Source organism: Egretta garzetta, unplaced genomic scaffold, assembly GCF_000687185.1.
Source record: "Egretta garzetta isolate BGI_Z169 unplaced genomic scaffold, ASM68718v1 scaffold260, whole genome shotgun sequence".
Lineage (NCBI taxonomy): Eukaryota > Metazoa > Chordata > Aves > Pelecaniformes > Ardeidae > Egretta > Egretta garzetta.
Window position 1 is genome coordinate 1,893,463 of NW_009258662.1, and position 20,794 is coordinate 1,914,256.

At 46.3% G+C, this 20,794-nt stretch overlaps 1 protein-coding gene across 1 annotated transcript in view; it reads left to right on the top strand.

Moving 5' to 3' along the window:
* The window catches only part of PLXNA4 (plexin A4), a 454,140-nt gene that overhangs the window by 399,339 nt on the left and 34,007 nt on the right, over positions 1–20,794 (top strand). Inside the window, exons 17-23 of the mRNA XM_009648415.1 lie at positions 321–560; positions 1,385–1,531; positions 7,302–7,536; positions 7,940–8,082; positions 11,021–11,289; positions 14,954–15,020; positions 17,198–17,344. Of these exons, the coding sequence (XP_009646710.1) occupies positions 321–560; positions 1,385–1,531; positions 7,302–7,536; positions 7,940–8,082; positions 11,021–11,289; positions 14,954–15,020; positions 17,198–17,344 (1,248 nt within the window). The remainder of the gene's footprint in view (positions 1–320; positions 561–1,384; positions 1,532–7,301; positions 7,537–7,939; positions 8,083–11,020; positions 11,290–14,953; positions 15,021–17,197; positions 17,345–20,794) is intronic.

Here is a 20,794-nt window from a genome sequence, read left to right on the forward strand (position 1 = left end):
GCCATGCCTTTACATAAGTAGACCCAAATTCAGGTTATTTTAGCTGAGCATGCTGGGATCAGGAAAGACTGTGTACTCTTTGGTACTACTGTGTCCACTCCCTGGGCTATTTTGGATCCTGCAAGAGCGTATCCAGGTTTAACCAGCTAGATTTACAGCCTAATTCAGCTCACTAGCCTGTCTCACGATAACCAAGGACATCTGCTCCTTGCTATCCTCTGGCAGTGGGTAGGCTAGCATTGCACTGGGAGGTATCTGTCCACCAGGAGAGCTGGGCGTATTTTCCATAAACACTCCTTGTGTTGGGTTTCTTTCTCCAGAACTGTGAGGTGCAGAACAGCACGGAGATGACCTGCCAGGCTCCAGCACTTGCTGTTGACCCCAATCACCAGTCTGAGCTTGCTGAGCGTCCAGAGGAGTTTGGCTTCATTCTTGACAACGTGCAGTCCCTCCTGATTCTCAACAAAACCAACTTCACCTATTACCCAAACCCAATCTTTGAGGTTTTCAATCCCTCAGGGATCCTGGAGCTGAAGCCAGGAAGTCCCATCATACTGAAGGTGAGATGGGGACCACAGCCTGGATGAAGAAGGGTGGACAGATGCTGTCTATTACCTCTCTCTGTCTGCCATCATCCCAATTGCATCCCAGAGATTTCCTCCACTCACTGCACCTACCATATTGCATCATATCAGAGGCACCATCTGCAAACACGAATCATTGCTTAGCATTTGCCAATACCCATAGCTAAAAAATATAAACTCCTACTGCAGCTAGTTGTGCACAGCCTAAATTTGTACCCACTCGTATTCACCAGAGAAGAACACTTTCTACCACTACAACAGGGCTGGCAATTAAATGCCCAAGTCTATTTCTTTCTTGGGTTTTCAAGACCTTCCTCTCACTCCTGGTTAAATCCTGCACTAGTCCTTTGTCATTTCTCTAAACTGGACATCAATACAGAGAGAGGATTTTATGATTAAGCGTTTTTGTATTAGCACTTGAACATGGTGCATATGCAAAGAAATGATTGTGCCTGCAGAATACCTTTTTGCATGTTTGGAAAGGGCTCTGTCTTACTTGCCTGAATACATTTTGTGAGGGCCTGTTTGTGCAAGAATTATATGCAATGTTTCTCATTTAGTTGCAGAGAGACAGGAGCAGGACAGGCTGTTTTGTCTGATTACAGTTTGTAGCCATCCATGCTGTCCTCTGCATGATTTCCTAAATTGGCTTTTCCTCTCTGGGGTATCAAATGGTGAACCACAAACGTCAAGTGAAATGTTAACACTTGTGTCACAGGAACAAACTCGAGGTGGAAGGCAAACTCCTTCCTCATGTTGGTTTGGTTTTGGGGGGGTGGGTGATATTCCTTTTTATCCAGGGCAAGAACCTGATCCCACCAGTGGCGGGAGGGAATGCCAAGCTGAACTACACTGTTTTGGTTGGTGAGAAGCCCTGTGCAGTGACTGTATCAGATGTGCAGCTACTGTGCGAGTCCCCAAACCTCATTGGACGGCACAAGGTGATGGTAAGTGGTGCTTGGACCTCATCAGCCTTTCCTCCCTGGGTGGGTTGGAAGCACTGAAGAGCTGGCAGGGATCTCCCAGGAGTCTACATCACCATTTGCCTTCCATAGATCCCATAAATATCAGGGACCCTTCTTGATATCATATCCCCATCGAGAGTAACTTGGAGTAGTAGAAGAGTAGATGAGTAACCTGGAGACCTTTATGGACAGTGAGAAACCTTTCATAATCAAAACTCTTTAAGAAAGTTTGCCTCTCTCCTGTTTTTGTACAGACTGTATGAACCCTAGATGCTCATGTAAGTTCGTATAGGTCAGATGTTCCCTACATGACATACTGGGTTAAATTCAGCACAATCCCCAGCAATTACTAGCATGCTGGTGGCTAAAATTTGCCTTTATGTAGGAGGACTGGAGGTTTTGACATCTATACAACTCAGTATACTCCTGCATATCCTTCCTGGAACCTATGAAAAATGGACCTAGTGATTACATCAGAGGGCACTTCTCCTCCTCTCACCATTGATTTATTCACTCCTCCTTTACTTTCCTCTCAGCAATTTGCATTCCTCAATGCTGCTACTTGATAAACAGCACATCAGCAAACTCATCTGAGTTGTACCAAGCTGTGGGTGGAAATGCAACAAAAGCTAACAACTGACATCAGACATGCAGATGATCAATGTTTCTCATTCCTTGTGATCAACTTTTTTCCACCCCTCTGTTGCCCTCCCAATCTGTATTTGTCACATATTTATTTATTTCAGTGCAGTGAGACTCATAGAGGTTGATGGAGACACAGTGTAGCTCTTTAAAAAGAGAGTTTTCTGGGGACTTTTAGAAAATAGAGAGTTTATGGTGACCATTTTGGATCTCATTTGTGACTGCTGCTGGGAGACTTCATACTGGCTACTTAACTTCTTCTGTGCCAAAGTTTGTCATCTGGAAAATAGAGGTAATAATCCTTTTCAGCCATGCAAATATACCGTGGCTCTTGATTCATTGTAAAGCACATTAAGACACTCGAAAAGGGGCAATAATGAAGTGAGAGATTTTCTCTGTGTGAATACCAAAGCTTTTGAACAAGGTAATATATGTTCCCTGTCATTTTCATGAATATAATTAAACATATGGTTAGTCAGAGACGGACAAAGCCAATCTTAGAGAGGGAAAACTCAAAGTCAGGTGAGCAATAATCAACCCCTGGGGATCAGGGAGGATGAACATCTGGTCAGGTCTTACTAATTGGGAAGACTCCCCTGCTCCTGCAGCTTGGGACAGCTTAAGCGAAGCCACAGAGAGAAGAATAATCCCTTTTTGAGGACATTGATCAAACAAGAGATGCTGCTGGAAACGTGGGAAGATGATTGCATTGAAGCCTGTTAATGAGCATCAGTGTTAGGGGCAAGTTACAGATTTCTCGTTCAACTGCCAACACTGAGGCAACCCTTTGACAGCGTCTGGGCTGGAAACCAAATACAGAAGGTCACCTGCGATGGAGGCCAGTGCTCAAGGATGGACTTTGCATCTGGAACTTAACAGGGGGACAGCTGGGCTGGGAAATGCCTCCTCCAGCATGGCACGCCATCTTTGCTGCTTGGGTTGGTACAAAATGTATCCCCGTCTTTCACTTGAATGCCACTTTGATGGTCAGAGTAACTGACAAGTAGCTCTCCCAGGTCCTCCTCCTCCTTCTGCCAACGATTTGCTGTGTGACCTTGAGTAAATTGCTGAACAAACCTTTTCTTGAAAAGTGAGGTGGCCTAGATCTGAGAGGGGACCATGGGACTGAATCAGTTGTTGCAACACTGAGATTATTTCTAAGGGAAGGAATAATGACAATGGCACACATTGATGTCAACAGGTTTTTGATCTAGTTCAGCTTTCTTTTATACAATGACAGAGTTAAATATTTGAAAAAATAGAAAAGAACTAAAAGGCCTGAGCAATGCTTTAAAAAGATTGACTAAAACTCAGAGGCAAGCTCTTTTCCAAGGAAAAGAAAAAGACATGAGGAAGATCCATGAGAAACTATGTTGGAGGAGGTCTTCAGTGAAGAAGTGGAGTACATTTGAAGGGTTGCTGATATCTAATGTAGGCACTTACATAGGGAAAGTCACACTGGACTCTTTCTATAGTGAATGGAGAGCTGGTCAAATATAGCAATTGAAGTTCATGTTACAATTAATCTCATCCTAAGGTAGACACTTACAGTCGACCAGGGAAAACTTGCACTAGGAAAGACACTTCCACAGTCAAATTTTGCCCAACAGCAACTGCTGAAGTGCTACAGGTGGCCACTAAGACTTTGCTGGAGAAAACGGAGCTCTGCCATAGTGCCATTTAGAACAAAGTCATGATGAATAGGCCTAACAGGTGGCCAAACTGTTGTTTGGTAATATGGAGGGATCATGTTCGGTCTTCTGGAAGGTATAAATAACTTCCTTCAAAAATACTCAGTGGCCCAAGAAATAAAGTAAGGATATATCTACATACTTGCTTGTTTTTCTTTTAAATGCTCACAATAGTACTGCAGCCTTGCAGGATTTCTTCTTAAAGAGATAGATTCCCTCAGATAATAGCAGTTTGATTCATGGACTGTGAGACCTTCCCAGTGTAGGAAACCACCTTTAGAGGGGAATGAACTGGGGCTAACTTTGTTAGACACCTTCCTCCAGGAGTTTAGATCCCCTGTTAGTTAATGGAGAGAAATGGCAACTTCCACTGCATAAACCGTCTCATCTTAATGTCAAAGCAGGTGTCTAAAGCAGCTCACATAGATCACATACTGAAAGTGCTTTTTCTCTGTATTGACTCTGAAAGGACGTTGTAATGTCTAACTCAGATGTGCATGTCAAATGTTTGGTAAGAGGAATCGCACCCATGGAGACAGGCTGTTCTGCAAGCTTTGAGGATGGACCTGCACTGGGGATTGGGATGGGTTGTTTGATTCTAGTCTGATACTCCCTGAACGGACTTATCTGACTGCAAGGCTTGGAGGAAAAGGGCCACTGTCAGAAACAGAAAATGAACCATAATGAATCAATTTATTGGTCCACTGGGACAGGGGGGAAATCGTGCAAACTGCTGAGCCAATTTTGTTGGGAGGATTTGGGACAGTGGTCTAGGGCAAAAGGCAGTGGCTTCCAGTGCTTAGGTTAGCATGTGAGTTTAGCAGTTTATCTGCTCCGTTGAGCATGCCACATACCAATACCAAATCTCTGGCCTTTGCAGGCTTTATAAGTGAGTTGAACCTTGCATCTTGGAATAGATGGGAAAACTAGTTACTGCTTCATCCTTAGCTTACATGGGTGCTGGGTTGTTCCTTGGCCACTGAAGATGCTCTACAAGTAATTGATGTCATGCTACAGGAATGGTCACCTCGAAACTCTTTTACCTTGTCAGATAAGCTTAGGTTTGGATTAATTTCTCACTGTGGACATTGTTAACTTTCTAGAGCCCATCCCAAAATACTTAGGATAATTCAGGGCATGGACCTTGTGGGTGGAAATTAAATATTTCCAGACATTCACTTTTTCTTGTCCAGGACATAAGGGTTACATCCAGGTGCCTTTGGCCAGGACCTACTGAGGAACAGCCTACAGCTCATAGAATCATAGAATCATAGGATACCAGGTTGGAAGGGACCTCAAGGATCATCTGGTCCAACCTTTCTAGGCAAGAGTGCAGTCTAAACAAGATGCCCCAGCACCCTGTCTGGCTGCATCTTGAAAACGTCCAATGTGGCAGAGGCAACCACTCCTCTGGGGAGATTATTCCAGTGTTTGACTGTTATTATTGTGAAAAATTTTCCTCTCATGTTCAGCTGGAATCTTCTCAGGATTAACTTGTACCCATTACCCCTCATCTTTTCCGTGTGACTCCTTGTGAAAAGGGAGTCTCCATCTTCTTTGTAGCCACCCTTTAAATACTGGTACGTGGTGATGAGATCCCCTTTGAGCCTCCTTTTCTCAAGACTGAACAAACGCAGTTCTCCCAGCCTTTCCTCATATGGCTAAGAGAGGCTTCCCAGTCCTTTGATCATCTTGGTGGCCCTTCTCTGGAACCCCAAAGGGTCTAGCTGGTACTAGAGCAAAACAGACATCTTCTCAGAGGTTGTAACTGGGGCCAGAATTATTTCTAGGAGATGGTGGGATCACAGAGATTCCTGTTGCCAGCAAGGGCTGGGGTGGTAAGGAGTGAGAGCAGCTGGAAAACTTTTCATTAATTTATGACTCTCTGCTCCATAGTCTCTTCTGCTGGCTCCGACTCTTCCTCCTCGGGCCAGTTTCTTCCTCCTGCAACCCAGAGAGGAAATCTAAGTAGATGCCAAGCTGAGGCATGGGAGGCCTGGGATTAATGTGTATATCTCAGCAGACTGGAGACACACTGATTAACTGAGAGCCAGTGCGATGAAGGACAAGGCTAGCCACCAGCCTAGGATGTGGGGGATGTTTTCACTAGCAGCTGTGAGAGTTGGGAAGGTGAAGGAGAGCTCCTCACAAAAGAGGAAGAAAAAGATTTAGTTACATGCTGCAATCGTCCCAGCTGCAGTGGGAGGGGGAAGAACATAGCCCTGGGGTCATGACTGCATTTCTGCCTGGCAGCAAAATTTTGCATTTTGTGCAGGGCATGCTGTGCCTCTCTGTGACAAAGCTCAGCTGGGGTGAACTGATGGGACTCACCACCATGTCATGATCCTTCAAGCATCTTCCTAGCTTTATGTTGATCTATAACCAGTGTTCCTCTTCCATAGCACAGTCCTAGAAAACTTCTTTTTATACCTCAAGCTAGACAGCAATGCTTTTCCCCCACCACTCAAACTTATCCTACTCTACAAATAGCCTTGAACAATCCTGTAGTAGCCTTAAGCCAGTAGTACCCCGTGGGATTACTGTTGGGAGTGGTGTCCATGCTGTGAAAATGAGCTCCTAAAAGACTTGCTTCAGCAGAGTGTTTTGTTGGGCTTGCAGAAGTACCCCTGCAGGGTCCCTTTCTGGCTGTTAAAAGCAAGTTCCTCACACATCAGCTTGTCCCAGAGGCTTGGTGGCAGCCCTGAGAACCTTTAGGAGCTCATGGAGAGCAGAAAGCTGTCTTCAGCTCCCTGTCCCACTGGTGAGGATCTGCAGTCATCCTACCAATGTGTGGCTAGGAGAGGGGCTTTAAAGAGCACTGGCCAGGATAGGTAGCTTTTGTGTTGTTTTTTTTTCCTATCCCAGTGACTTCCAGATACAGTTTTCTCCATTTGAAGAGTCAAAAGCAAATTGTGACTCTGATTTCTACATTCCCACTGTCCTGGCTGATGATGGGCCAGCTGTCTGGGTCAGATGTCCCCTGTCCCATTATGAGGTTAGGACTCATCAGACCATAACCATAAGCTGTGACCCCCATGCGCATTTTGGGACTGTGTCATCAGGGCAGTCCAGCATAACACAGCTGTTTGGGACAGGGAATGGAAAACCCAGAATGAATCCCAAACTGCTGTGTAGCCAGGACATTGGGACCGGTGAGATTTGTCTCACCAGACTGGTGAGATTTGTCTCACCAGAAGTCCTTCGTTGGTTGGGTTCATGCTCACTCTACCAGCAGACGTACTTCTATGTGACAGTTCAGGTGGGTTTTAGCCATTCTCTATCTAAGTATTTCATGCTCTGTTTAACCCAGGAGACAAGGGGAGGCCATCATTCAGCTTTAGTCAGAGAGATGATGGAGTTTCTCTGTGTTCCTGCTTGTTTGGCAGTTTCAATGCAACTTTCTCCTGCCTTCCCTCTAGGCTCGTGTAGGAGGGATGGAGTTCTCCCCAGGGATGGTCTACATCTCTCCAGACAGCCCTCTCAGCTTGCCAGCTATTGTCAGCATTGCCGTGGCTGGTGGCCTGCTCATCATCTTCATCGTGGCTGTGTTGATTGCGTACAAGCGCAAATCCAGAGAAAGCGACCTCACCCTCAAGCGTTTGCAGATGCAGATGGATAACCTGGAGTCCAGGGTGGCACTGGAGTGCAAAGAAGGTAGGATGAGGAAGGAAGGCTGACACTGTGTTAGTGTCAGTAGAAGAGAGAGATCCAGCCACAAAGCTTTAAGCCAAAATGTCACCAAGGAACAGGAATGTTGAACCCTGTGGGTCTGGCTCAAGCCTGGATCTAATCTGACTTTGCCTATTTTCCCTATGACCAGCCTTCCTCCACCCTGTCCAAGCTGCATTTGCTAACTCACAGTCCAGGGAGAGCTTTGGCACATGTCCCTGGGGAAAGGCTGTGCTGTAGGAAAGGTGACACTGCTCTCGTCCACCTTCTTCTTCCTCTTGTTGCTTCTCCACTTTTACCTTAGTCTCATGCACTGAGGGATTTTCCCATCACAGTGAGGGAGATCTGGATTGTCATTGCTACATGAGTTGTTCCTTTTTTGTGTCAGCCTTTGCAGAGCTACAGACGGATATTCACGAGCTGACAAGCGATCTGGATGGGGCCGGGATCCCCTTCCTTGATTACCGAACATATACCATGAGGGTGCTTTTCCCTGGCATTGAAGATCATCCAGTCCTGAGGGATCTGGAGGTAAGAAATCAACATCTCCTGCTTCTGGGTCCTCTCATGCCTCCCTGTTCTGTCCTGAATGCAAGAGATGTTGTGTCAGTTGTGGGGATGTGATGGCTTACAATGCTGTGTCCTACCAGGGATGAAACATTGCCTCATTAAAAATCCAGTTTGAAAGGGGAAGATGATTGCTGTTATCTTAGATGTTAAATTCTGTTTGATCACTCATTTAGAAGAGTCTCATAGATCTATGTGCATTAGGTCTACTGTATTAAGTTCTTCCTTGGTCTTCATCCTGCTGGGGCTTGGTTTTTAGACTGGATTTATTAGTTACAGATGTGCAGAGGCAGGGAAAAAAAGTTGTAGGGCAGAGCATCATAGCTGCCTGTGTCACTCCAGCTTTGCACAACACTGATGTTACCGAGAAGCCTGTCTTCCCGGTAACACCTATGGAAATAACCTGCAGTTAACGAATGAAGGAGGTTCACCTTGCTGCGCTCTGTGGTTTGTAGGGAAGTCAGAAAACCACATCAGTCTGCCCGTACCCCTGCCCACATCTGCCTCCTCTACCCCAACTCTCTGGACCACAGTGGTGGGAGGACAGTGAGACGTTGCCCAGCACTGTTGGGGGCTGCACACAGCCCACTGGTGACAACAGGACTCCGGGTGAGGTCTGCCCATGCTGCAAAACTCCTTCAGGCTTTGGCAGATGAACAGGCTCTGCTCTAGGGATACCTGGGCCACAGAAGCAGGGGATGCACCATGGCCAAGGCCAGGGAGGTCATTGGCTGAGGTCTCTGCAAAGTCTTTGGCAAGTTCTCAGCCTCAGAGAGGCTCTGGCATGGGCTGGTGAGGTTGCTGGAGGCCAAGACTGGGGTTAGTTGGCAGAGAGGAGGAACAGGAGTTGGCGCAGGCAATGCCATGCTTGGCTGGCTGTGTAATCAGAGGTGCCTGCTCAGCTTTGCTCCTTGCCTTCAGGAGAGCCAAAATTCATCAAAGTATATGGAGAGAACCATGAAAAAACCCTGATCTGTCAGCAATGAGAATTTGCAGGATTGGGTAGGAGGCTGAGTTTCACATTGACTACTGTAGATATTTGTCTTTGGGGTGCAGGTAGAGTGGCCTCAAGCTGCTTTCCCTCAGAAAGAGTAGCTCAGCAGCTTCAACAAATGAGCAAGCACAAAAGACAAGGGGTGATTAATGTCTCTCTCACCTATGTATAAACACACACGAACATTTTCATCATACCCACGGCCAACTACAATCCCTATATTCATTAACCTCAGCCAGCTGACCACAGAATAGCATCTGACCCCTATAGAGGTTTTAATACAGATGCTCCCCTATGCAGATACATAGAGAGACGCAGAGATAATGTTTCAATCTGACACCTTTGATCTCTTCTTCCTTTCATTTCATTCATCTTTTTTTTTTCCCCCTTAATCCTCTGTAAAGCTTCAACGGCTCTTTCAGTGTCAACATCTTTGGTTACCAACATATCAGGGAAAGCAGTTCCCATTCTGCTCCCTTTTCTGTAGCACCTAGAAGGAGTCGCTATTTATTGCAGAAGGCCCCAGCATAGATCCTGCAGTGAGCAGGTCTTACTTATTTCCAGTTCATTTGCTAATTAACTGCTTCCAGATGCAGTACAAAATACTTTTCTTGTTATTTTTTCAACTCTCCATAATAACCCGGGGATAGAGAATATTAAAAGTTCAAGCAAGTGAGTTAAAAATAATTATTGTCGGGATGGGTGGTAGTGGTTGGTTGATTGGTTGTCTCTAGCTATTTACTAAGTAATTTATTTGCTGTATGCAAAAAGAGTTAAGAGCTCTAATTTCCAGAATGAAAAACTAATGACTCTTTAAGGGGCCCTGCATTACTTAGTTGTTTAAGCTTGCCAACTCATTTTGGATTGAAGTGCCAAATCTGGTTGGTTATTAATATACACATGCCTCAGTGACATGTGTTGCTCTGTGTTGAGACCCTCCAGCTTGTGGGGAAGCTTTTTCAAGGGCTAGAACAGCTTCAGCAATGTGGAGGAATGAGTTTGTGTTTCTCTATTTAGGCTCCATTTTCATCTAGAGCCAGAAGGACCAGAAAAGGTAAAGCCCACTGTAGACTGTGGAGTTCAGGATCTGGTGTTGAGCTCATGAATTGTTCTAACTAGTTCACCAGCCGCTCACAGCTGAGAAATACAGTAGAAGGTTATCAACCTCTCTGACTCCAAATCATCTCACCTCCCAAGCCCAGGGGTCCTACTGCAGTGGGACCTCTAAGACAGGTCCCAACTCAGGGTGTCTTCTCACATCTTCATCTACCTAGTTCTTCAAACCAAGGCCCAGCTCATGCTCACCATCTCAATTAGTGCCTCACTGCACCTCTTCATCTCCTCAAAACCTGGCCTGGAGCTCTCTTTCCCATTCACTTTCTTGCTGCCTCTCCCAGCTTCTTAAAGCTGAACCCCAAATCTCTGTAAGCAGGTTTCTTGCAGGGATGAAAAAGAGGTGTTTGGTGGAGATAGAGAGAGACTTTAGTCTGACTACTAAAAATACAATATGGTATGGTACCACATCCAGGCATTAGCAATCTCTTTTTGATGCACTGTTCAGGGAGGGAAACACAGGGTTGGTAAGTAATCATGTGGCTGTGGCTAGGAGGTCTCTGAGGCTTCCTAATCATCAGATGACATATGGACTCTCTTCCTTTTTGCAGGACTATCTTGTGATGCAGAAATAAGGACCCACCTGCCTGCTAGATGCAAGATTTTTTTTTTATTATTGTTTCTGCTGTTTGAAGCAACTTTTCCCTTTTCTCTGTCTCAGAACTGACTTCTGCCTAATGTCAAAGTGTAGAGTTGGAGGAGCTGGAGGAATGAGGGCAAAGAGGTAGCAAAGGGTGTGTGACCCATTTGGGGGAAGTCTCACAGTGGGCATAAACTCCCTTTCTTCTTGTGCAGGTCCCTGGCTATAGGCAGGAACGGGTGGAGAAAGGCCTGAAGCTCTTTGCCCAGCTCATCAACAACAAGGTTTTCCTGCTATCCTTTATTCGCACGCTGGAGTCCCAGCGCAGCTTCTCCATGCGGGACCGTGGTAATGTGGCCTCACTGATCATGACGGTGCTACAGAGCAAGCTGGAATATGCTACTGATGTCCTCAAACAACTCTTGGCCGACCTCATAGACAAAAATCTGGAGAGCAAGAACCACCCCAAGCTGCTGCTCCGGAGGTAAGGATGCCTGGGGCTGGAGTGAGCTGGGCTGGGCAGCCTGTGCCCCACTGTCTAACATAAACATGCTAGCCACCTTTGGAAGAATGGGGCACATTTGCTTGATTTTTGTTTGTGCATCAGGGTATGAAATTGGGATGGTATACAGCCCCAGTCCACATGACCCTGTAGGGCTGCCATGAAGCTATTTGCAGAGAAGGGTGAATAAGGAAGGTAGAGTTGGATGGAGACTGAGTCACTCTCCCTTTCTGGTTCATTTAAGACTTCCTGACAGAGCATTCCTTTCAGCAAATGTGTCTGTAGATCTTGCTCCATCTCCTTCCTAACCAAAAAGTAGTCAATGATTAAAAGTTACGGAACTGAACTACGTCTGGATCTTAATGTGGATCTTCCAGAAAGCTTGATAAGGGAAACAAGAACCCATGCCCCCTAATCCTTATTTTGGCCTTTTTGTGTCCTTAAGACATGCTTATGTTTCCTTTTAACCTGAGAACTCCAATTGCATTGTGAAGGACCTATCACATAGAACAGGCTGTATCATATCCCTGGTGAGTAAGTCAGCTGCTGCCTTCTCCTGCCTGGGATGCAGACTGCCCTCCTGTGCTTCTTGTTCATGAGTTAACTACAGACACATGGAGAGTCTTCTTCAGCTGCATTGTGGGATCTTCTCTCTCTCCCTGAGCATTGGTGCTGGGAGCTTGTTGAAGCCAGTAGCAGAGCTGAGCAGGACAACAGAACTGGTTTCATATCAGGCACAAGTTTGGGTTGGTGCTTCTTGGCCAGGTCTAAGGTTTTTAACCACCAGGGTTGTATGGGAACCCTCGAACTAGAAATCTACTGCTTTGTAATTAATGTGCTTTCCCTGCCTAGGGAAATGCTGTGTCTTCTCCCCTTAGGATCATGTTTATCCCCTTTTCACTGTCTGAACCAATCCTTCTGATTCAAGCCAGGACCCTAAGTAAAATCAGGGAGAGTCTTCTGGAGATGGATGGCCTTTGCCATGGCTCAGAGCCAACTTTGAGGAGCCCTCAGCTGATTGTGATGGACAGCTTGGGCAGAGAGGAGATCTGTGTTGCCTGCTGGGAGGGTTTTCATCTGGCAGACAGCCTGCGATGAAGAAACAGCAAAAAAGGGAGGAGAAGGCACTTCCTGGCATTCAGGATAGCAAAGCCAGGGGCAGAGACTAGACTTTGCTTTACTGTCAGTTGTATCCCTGATGTGATTCAAGCCCTACAGCCTGGCTGGTGACCTCCCTCCAGCTGTCCCCAGGCTTCCTTTCTGTGCTTCTCTGATGCTGGATGGCACTGCCTCCTTCCAACTGTATCCTCCCTTCATTTTCTCATTTTTCTTCCCCTTTCTCCATCTCTTTATCTTCCCTGGTTGCTCATTCCTATCTTGTCTTGAGCATCCCATCTTCCCTCTTTCTCCTTCTTCCAGCTCTTTTCTAACTCTAGTCCTCTTTGTTGGAAATGAAATGTGGCCTTTGGAAGAAGAGCTGTTGAGAAAAGAAGGCATCTCCACTGTTCCAAGCTCTGAAAACACGAGGAGAAGTCAGAGATGTCATTTGTGCTCTGAGATGGAGGTCCTGCACTGAGCAACACCAGAAAGAGTCTACTGATGCACATGTGAATAGCTCAGTGCCTTGGGATTCAGATGTTGGTGTGAGGTCCCCAGACAATTATTTGGAGTAGCTGGATTCAACTTGATGCTTCCGCTCCCTACCTGTGACTCTGTGGGTGGAAGGGAATCTTCATACACCTTTCTGCAATGTTGGTTTTGGGAGTATTTGACAGGAGGAAGGTGCTGGCTGGAATGATCATCCCACCTCGCCTGTGTCCAGTGTTCATCCCACATGACATCTAGAGCCTCAAAGAGAGCAAAGTCATCAGGGTGGAGAACAACACCACAGTGGGAATTCAGTTCTTTTTCTCATGGTAATGCTAAGTTTGCACCGTGTGATGGGTCCCAGGTGTCACACCAGAGAGCATCTCAAAGAGCAGTCTTCTGGGTGACATTCCCTGCAAGGAGCTCGGACCATGAAAAGCATGGAGATTGCTGGAATCAAATATCATACCATGAACAATGGAGGGCAGCATCTAGGTGACATTGACGGACGGAAATAAAGAGCAAACAGGCTGTTTTGGACAGAGGCAGTCTCTAGGCAGAGACACAGCAATGATCACTGTAGACAAAGAAAATCTAGCATTAATTTGGTAGCAAACCAGGACCATATTGCCTCTTTCTCTGGTTGCAGGCAGGAGGAGTGACAACAAACACCCCTATTATCATTCCTTCCCCCACCATCCCCACCACCGAGGTGAGATGCACCTGTGAGAACATAGAAATCCCTATAGACACCAGGCATTCAGCCGTGTTGGTGTAACAGGGTGCTGTTTTCAGGCAAGGCTGCTGGCTGGTTCCAAGCATACAGCTCCAGTGATGCAAACCCACCCCCTTGCAAGTCCCATGCTCCAGAGGAAACAAGATCATCTTTATGCTGAAGGGCTAGGGAACCTAAAAAGCAAGGTGCAGCCCTAAGTGAGAACTCCTGGCTGGCTTTGGTGATAGCCAGGACAAGGAAAACCCACTTTAATTAGAATCATAGAATCGTTTAGGTTGGAAAGGACCTTTAGGATCATCAAGTTCAACTGTTAACCTAACACTGCCGTCCCACCACTAAACAATGTCCCTAAGCACTTCATCTACCCATCTTTTAACTACCTCCAGGGATGGGGACTCGACCCCTTCCCTGGGCAGCCCATTCCAGAGCCTGACAACCCTTTTGGGGAAGAAATTTTTCCTAGTGTCTAATCTAAACCTTCCCTGGTGCAACTTCAGACCATTTCCCCTTGTCCTATCATCCGTTCCCAGGGAGAAAAGGCTGACCCCCACCTCACTACAGCCTCCTTTCAGGCAGTTGTAGAGGGCAATAAGGTCTCCTTTCAGCCTCCTCTTCTCCAGACTAAACAACCCCAGAATCCATCTAGGCTTTCTTCTTGAGCAACACCAGGGCATGTATTGGAGCCAACACAGATGTACCCTGTGTTCCTGGTGTCCAAATCACATTTACAGGTCTGAACCGGTCCTTCTGTAGGTAAAGTTCACCCAGAAGACTCGAGAGAATTTTTTTGTCTGATTGAGGACAGAATGTTCAAGGGCAACAGGATAAGCTCTGTGAATGCTCCACATTGACGAGTATAATCATTCCCAAATGCCAGGGAGATAATCAGTGCCAGATAACTATTCTCTGGTGATTTAGATCTGTCTGTCTTAAGTATTTCTATAGCCTACTTGTCATATGGCCTAACTCTGAGCTCCTCATATTTGATGGATTTATCCTTCCTGAGCTCCTCTGAGAAGGTTCCCTCAAATGTTGTCATCTGCATTTCATTGATGGAGAAACTGAGAAACAGACATACAGGGACTTCACTAGTCCAAGGAGAATCAACAGGGCAGTAAGGATTTGCCTGAAGGTTTCCTAAATCCAAAGCTAAAACAGAGAGCCCAGGACACGCTTAATCCTGATGGTATCATGCCAGACTTTCCATGGGACTCAGAGATTTGGGCAGTAAGATGGAAAAAGCCAATCTTTTGACTAGCCCTTTGATATGTCCAGCATGACTAACTTATTTCCAATTTGCTTTTTCTCCCGGGCTGATTTTAGGACAGAGTCTGTGGCTGAGAAAATGCTCACCAACTGGTTCACCTTCCTTCTGTACAAGTTCCTCAAGGTAAGAGGAGCAGCATGCCTGGATGAACAGCTGCTTTAATGCATTTCTTCTTGGCAAGGTTTAGTTGGGACAAAAACTTCCCAAATATAGAGGAAAAGGCTTTTATTATCAGGAGAGAGCTCACTACCTAATGGGAGAAGGGTTGCTTTCTGGTCCAGGAAGAACAAAGAGGGGCAGTTTGTTAGAGAGGCAGCCTGTTCGTCTTACTCCTGTACAGAGGTGGGATCTCAGAGTCAGTGCTGAAATATGAAGGGTTGCAGAGCCTAGTGGAGACCTCTTGAAAATGCTCTCCTTTTACAAGCACACTTAGAACTCCATTGTGTGGTGACCCATATTTTCAGTGTACAGCATCTGGATATCTCCTATCACCCCAGTTCAGAGGCAGTACTGAGGCCTCCATCATACTTAACCTGCTTCACTCACACCATAACCAGATCTCTGCTTAGTTTAAATTAGGGTTGAGCTCGAGCTCTTCTTGACAGAAGGCTGCCTCAAGCCTGCCCTGGGCATGGCCATACACCCTCCAAGTGCAGAGGGCTGGGTACAATACACCATGTAAACCCAGCCGATGCATCCAGAGCCCAGCAGGGGCTGAGGCTGTTGCTGCTTTGAATCCCAGTGGGAGATAGCATTGGCTTTGAAGGATGCTCATCAGTAAAACAGTGAAAAGAATTGAGACACCCCCTGAGCCCCCTCATTCCTCCTGGACGACCTCCTTGGGGTGGTGTATAGTTAAAAAAAAAGAGGCTTTCAGTCTTGGAGACCTGCCACTGACTGCTGGGTGGTGGCAGTTGCCTCTTGGAAGAGGCTCACACTGACACTCAAGCATGCAAATTGCCAAGGCACCAAACTCAGAGCCAGCCTTTTTGGAAGGAGCTGGTCTCTGCACCTCTCCTCCACTCCCAATGCAGTTGCTAGATATCCTTACACCTTACAGCCCCGTTTGGACAGGATAGCCACCCTCTGCCTGGCAATTCAAGGCTTTACAAATCAATCCCATTCCCCTGAGCCTTCCCCAGGCACAACCTGTTCAAGGATGAACACATGGGAAAGTTTTGAAGGTCTCTGGAAGGTAATTTCAGTGACTTCAGTATCAGATTCCTGCTTTCAGCTGAAGGGAAAGGATATAAGGAGGTGACTCTCTAAAGCCCTGCTTTTATAATAGGCTTTTTTCCCCCCACTCAGCTACTTGTCTTCTTGCCTTAGCCTGAACAGAGGCCTGATAAGGGCAAGAGACAGGCTCACAGAAGCAATATGCTGCTGGCAGATAAGCTAATTAAGTGGGAGACAGGTGTAGGAACTGAGAAAGGGGCCACTTTGCTTAAGATTATTAACTTGTTTTTGCCAGGATTTACACCAGAGGAAAATGACCTCGCTCATTGAGTTGGGACACACTGCAAGAGGAGAGGGCGAGGCGGGGAGGAGGGGAGGAAGAATGGAGAGATGAAGGGGAAGGGAGGCAACAGAAGAAAGCACAAGGAGGGCGCATGGCAGCAAATGTGCAGAAGGATGGCAGCAAGGGTGGAGAGGCTAGGAAAAGCATGGGAAAAGGAGTATAGTGATTGTGAATGATGGGAAGGAGAAGTTAGGGAGAGGTTCGCTTTGCTGGCCCTCCCTGTGGGCTGCTTGTTGCTGTCCTGTGATGGACCCCACACATCTGACATCAGCAATACAACCATACAGATCCAGGGGCACATCTCCCCTGGGTCATGAGCTGCTCCTGCCTGTGCATCCCGATTTGCCTCTGGTGTGAGAGTGCTCAGGGACACTGTGGACTCTACCCAGACACTCAGGACCGGGCACCAGCAGTCCATCTTCCTTTCAGACCTGTCTCCAGGTCCTCTGGGACACATCCCACTCACTACCTTCTCCAGTGCAAAGCTCTGGCCTAGTGGCAATCACTTGAACAGCTCCTGCAAGGCTCTGCTAGCCCCAGTACTGCCAGGGAGCACTGATACCTTTGTCCTGTGTCAGGACACTTGAGAGGGCTGGTTGCACTTTGTGGAAATGGGGGGTCACCTCTATTCCCAGGCTGTATAGAAAAGACTGATTCCCACTGATGCATCCCACTTCAGTGGTTGGGGATGGCAGGTCGTGGCAGTCATTGACACTATGTAGGTTGGGTTCTGACCTCTGCTCTTCCTGTTTTACCTCATGGTTTTCTCTTACCCGTGCAGGAGTGTGCTGGTGAACCTCTGTTCTCCCTTTTCTGTGCCATCAAGCAGCAGATGGAAAAGGGTCCCATCGACTCGATCACTGGGGAGGCCCGGTACTCACTGAGTGAGGACAAGCTTATCCGACAGCAGATTGATTACAAGACACTGGTGAGTGCTCTTAGCACACCTTCCTATGGGCTTGTCCAGCCTCTTCTAGAAAAAGGGGATTTAGAGAAAAGAAGCCAGTGATGGGCATGCTGACCCTCTGGGACAATTTATTCTTGCAACCCAGCAGGGTAACCCTGCTGAAGACTGACTAGTCTCATCCCCTAACACAGCAAGGTTTGTGGCTGAAGCATTAGCTTGCAAAGCATGTTTGCAGTGATGGCTGCTTCCAAGTTATTTCTATGGTGCCCTGCCCCATGCCCAGAGCAACCCCACCTCCCCAAAGGCATTGCCAGTTCCCTGCAAGCATCTACACTCATTGTAGGTAGGCTGACAGTGCCAGTCCTTTACCATTGCTTGGATTAGGTGAGGTCCAGGAGCACGGAAGACAAGCATGAACCTTGTGTCATCAATATGCCTGTGAATGTGAAGACAATAAATATAGGCAATTTACTCTGTTCTGTTAGACAAAATAATTCCTAATATCTACCCCTTTTCCCTGGAGTGACAGCCACCTTACCGACATCCCTCTGAGCTGTAAGTCAAAGGTAACAGTCTTCCTACAGCAGAAAGGTGGTGTCACTACAAGTTGTCACCACTGCCTTGAGATCTTCCCTGGGAGGAGTGTGATGTCTATGGAGGGTTTTCTTCCTCCTCACTCTTGGGACCACCTGGGGTTATCTTCATCCTCCCTCTCCCCACCACCTCCTCCCTTCTCCCTGGTCCCCAGCACCAGTGGCAGAGCTGCTCAGCACCCAGACCAGGCACACAAAGGTCTGGGGTTTGCTGGGCAGTGCCTGCCTGGGGCAGCAGCCCTTGGCCATGCAGGGTGTCCCCAACGCTGAGCTCAGGCAGTTCCAGCATGAGCCCTTGGCCATGGAACACTGGTGATCACGGGGACACCCAGCTCAGGGCACAGAACGTCCAGAGACAGCCTGAGACCCTGCAGTGTTGAGTCAGTGCAAAGCACATAGCCTTCTGCAAGTGGTAGCAAAAATAGGTTTTTTTGACACTATATTGCAAGGACATTCTCTAGAATAATTCTCAGGAAAAAAAAAAAAAATCTGTTTCTCCAATGAAGGTTTCAGCATCAGGGAATATCTTAGAGGTACACACTGGAGGGACCTATTAGGTCGTCTCCAGAACTAATGCAGCCATTCCTCTTGAGCAAGTCAAAGAAAAATGGACTTGATTTAAAGATTTCAAGGGAAAGAAAATTAATCTCTGTCACTGAGTCATTTGCTTCAAAATGTAATTGTCTGCATGGTGAAAGATATACATTGCATTTGTCCAGCTTTAGCTTCTACTCTGAGATTACACCCTTTTCCCATTTGATTAAAGAGCATCAATTAAAGAGCTTTAGATATCCCTTCTTAGTGTGTTTGTGGGCCTTCACTTTTTCTTGCGTACACTAAATCCACTGAGCCTCTAAGTCTCTGCAGGATGAAGAAACTTTCTAAGCCTTCCGTGATCCTTGTAATGTCTTTATTTCCCATGTCTTTGCTCTCGGAAAACTACAACCCCAAATTTTAGGATGGTCAGAAGATGCTCTGATCTTATCCAATTAATTTATTTGCACCTCCAGTTGAGGAACACTCATCTCACTTAACTTAGCCACCTTTGAGAGCTGTGTCCAGTCGGTGTTAGTTCCTTGACCTGTCTTAGATCTTAGCTCAGGTGGGCTGGCACTAGAAATATCTGCTTTTCTTCAGTAACTACAGACAGTCTAGAGCTGAGCTTTGGCTGAATCCAAGTCTGATGAGCGGGTAGACTTTATTCTTAAATAAGACCACAATTTTATTTTGCATATTAAAACCATGACTTTCTTATTAGATCAGCAGCGTAATGTTTCTTTTCTATTACGTGTGGTTGTCTAGCAATTTGGAGGCCTGATCTCACAGGGAGAGAGTGAGCAAAAGGAAGAAAAATTCAGACACAGAGTGATCGCTTTCACCAAAGGAAATCCCTCCGATCCTTTTAGGCTTGATATAAAGCAGCCAGCAAAGGGTAGTAATTATACATCAGCCTGAACAAAGCTCTCCTCCATTCGCTTTGTGTCGTTTGATGTTAATCAGCTCTCCCTCTTACATCTCAAGAGCAGACAAATATATCCCGATAGGGATCTCAGCAGATTTACAGAGATCAGCTTCAGTGAAGGAGATTAAGAAGCAGAATATGAATAGAATTGTTCTTCCTTTCTGTTTCTCTTAATTTCTGTTTTATTTTGTCCTTCCTCTACCTCCCTTACTCAGTCTATCATCTTTTATTAAAAAAATATAGTAATAAAATACAGCAAGAACTGATCCAGCATTTGTAATATAGGAATTCCTTCAATGTCTCCTGCTCTCTACCAAATGCACCTGGTCACCACTGTGAACCTGCAGTGTGTGTGTGAGGCTAAAATTCATGGGGTTGTTCACATTTCATGAGTGCTAGATGACTGCTTGACTGAGTTAAATCACAATGCCAGTGGTGTGGCACATTGAAATAGGCTGTTTATTGTCATTATTCCAGGAAGACAAGGCCACGTCTTCTTTTGGAAGGCATTTATTCTTTAGCCTTCATTAATCATGACCAAATATTTTAAGACATGATTTCAAATATGGTTTGAGTGAAAAGCAGATCCAAAGAAATTGACTTATCCAGGGAGAAAAAAAAGAAGACAGAGCACTTTCAGGCATCTGGAATTACTGGTTTTACAATACACACCTCATTCACTAAATTGAGATTGTTTCAGTCTGATTTCTCTCCAGACCAGATAGTTCCCATCTGCTGTCTGCCAGGTCCTACAGTTCTCCAAGGAAGCACCCCTCAGTGGCCTAGGATCATAGAATTATAGAATCATAGAATTATTTAGGTTGGAAAGGACCTTGAAGATCATCAAGTTCAAACATTAACCTAACCCTGCCATCCCACCACTAAACCCTGTCCCTCAGCACCTCGTCTGCCCGGCTTTTAAATCCCCCCAGGGATGGGGACTTGTCCCCTTCCCTGGGCAGCCCCTTCCAGTGCTTGACAACCCTTTCGGGGAAAAAATTTTTCCTAATGCCCAACCTAAACCTCCCCTGGCACAACTTGAGGCCATTTCCTCTCATCTCATCACCCATTACCTGGGAGAAGAGACCAACACCCACCTCGCTACAGCCTCCTGTCAGGCAGTTGTAGAGGGCAACAAGGTCTCCCTTCAGCCTCCTTTTCTCCAGACTAAACAACCCCAGTCTTTTCAGTCTATAACAATTTCTGTACTTGCTTCAGTCCAGGAGAAACTAAGCAAGTTACGGATGTGATTTACTAGATTAAATGTGTTGCAGCTAAACAGTGGGTCCTCTCCCTACTTCTCCTCAGAGAAACAACCTCTTGTGTTAATGTCTTTGCTAGCAGTCAGTGCTCATCATCTCTGGTCTGCAGTGTTATTAAAACCCAGCTAGATCATTCAATCTATGAGAAACAGAA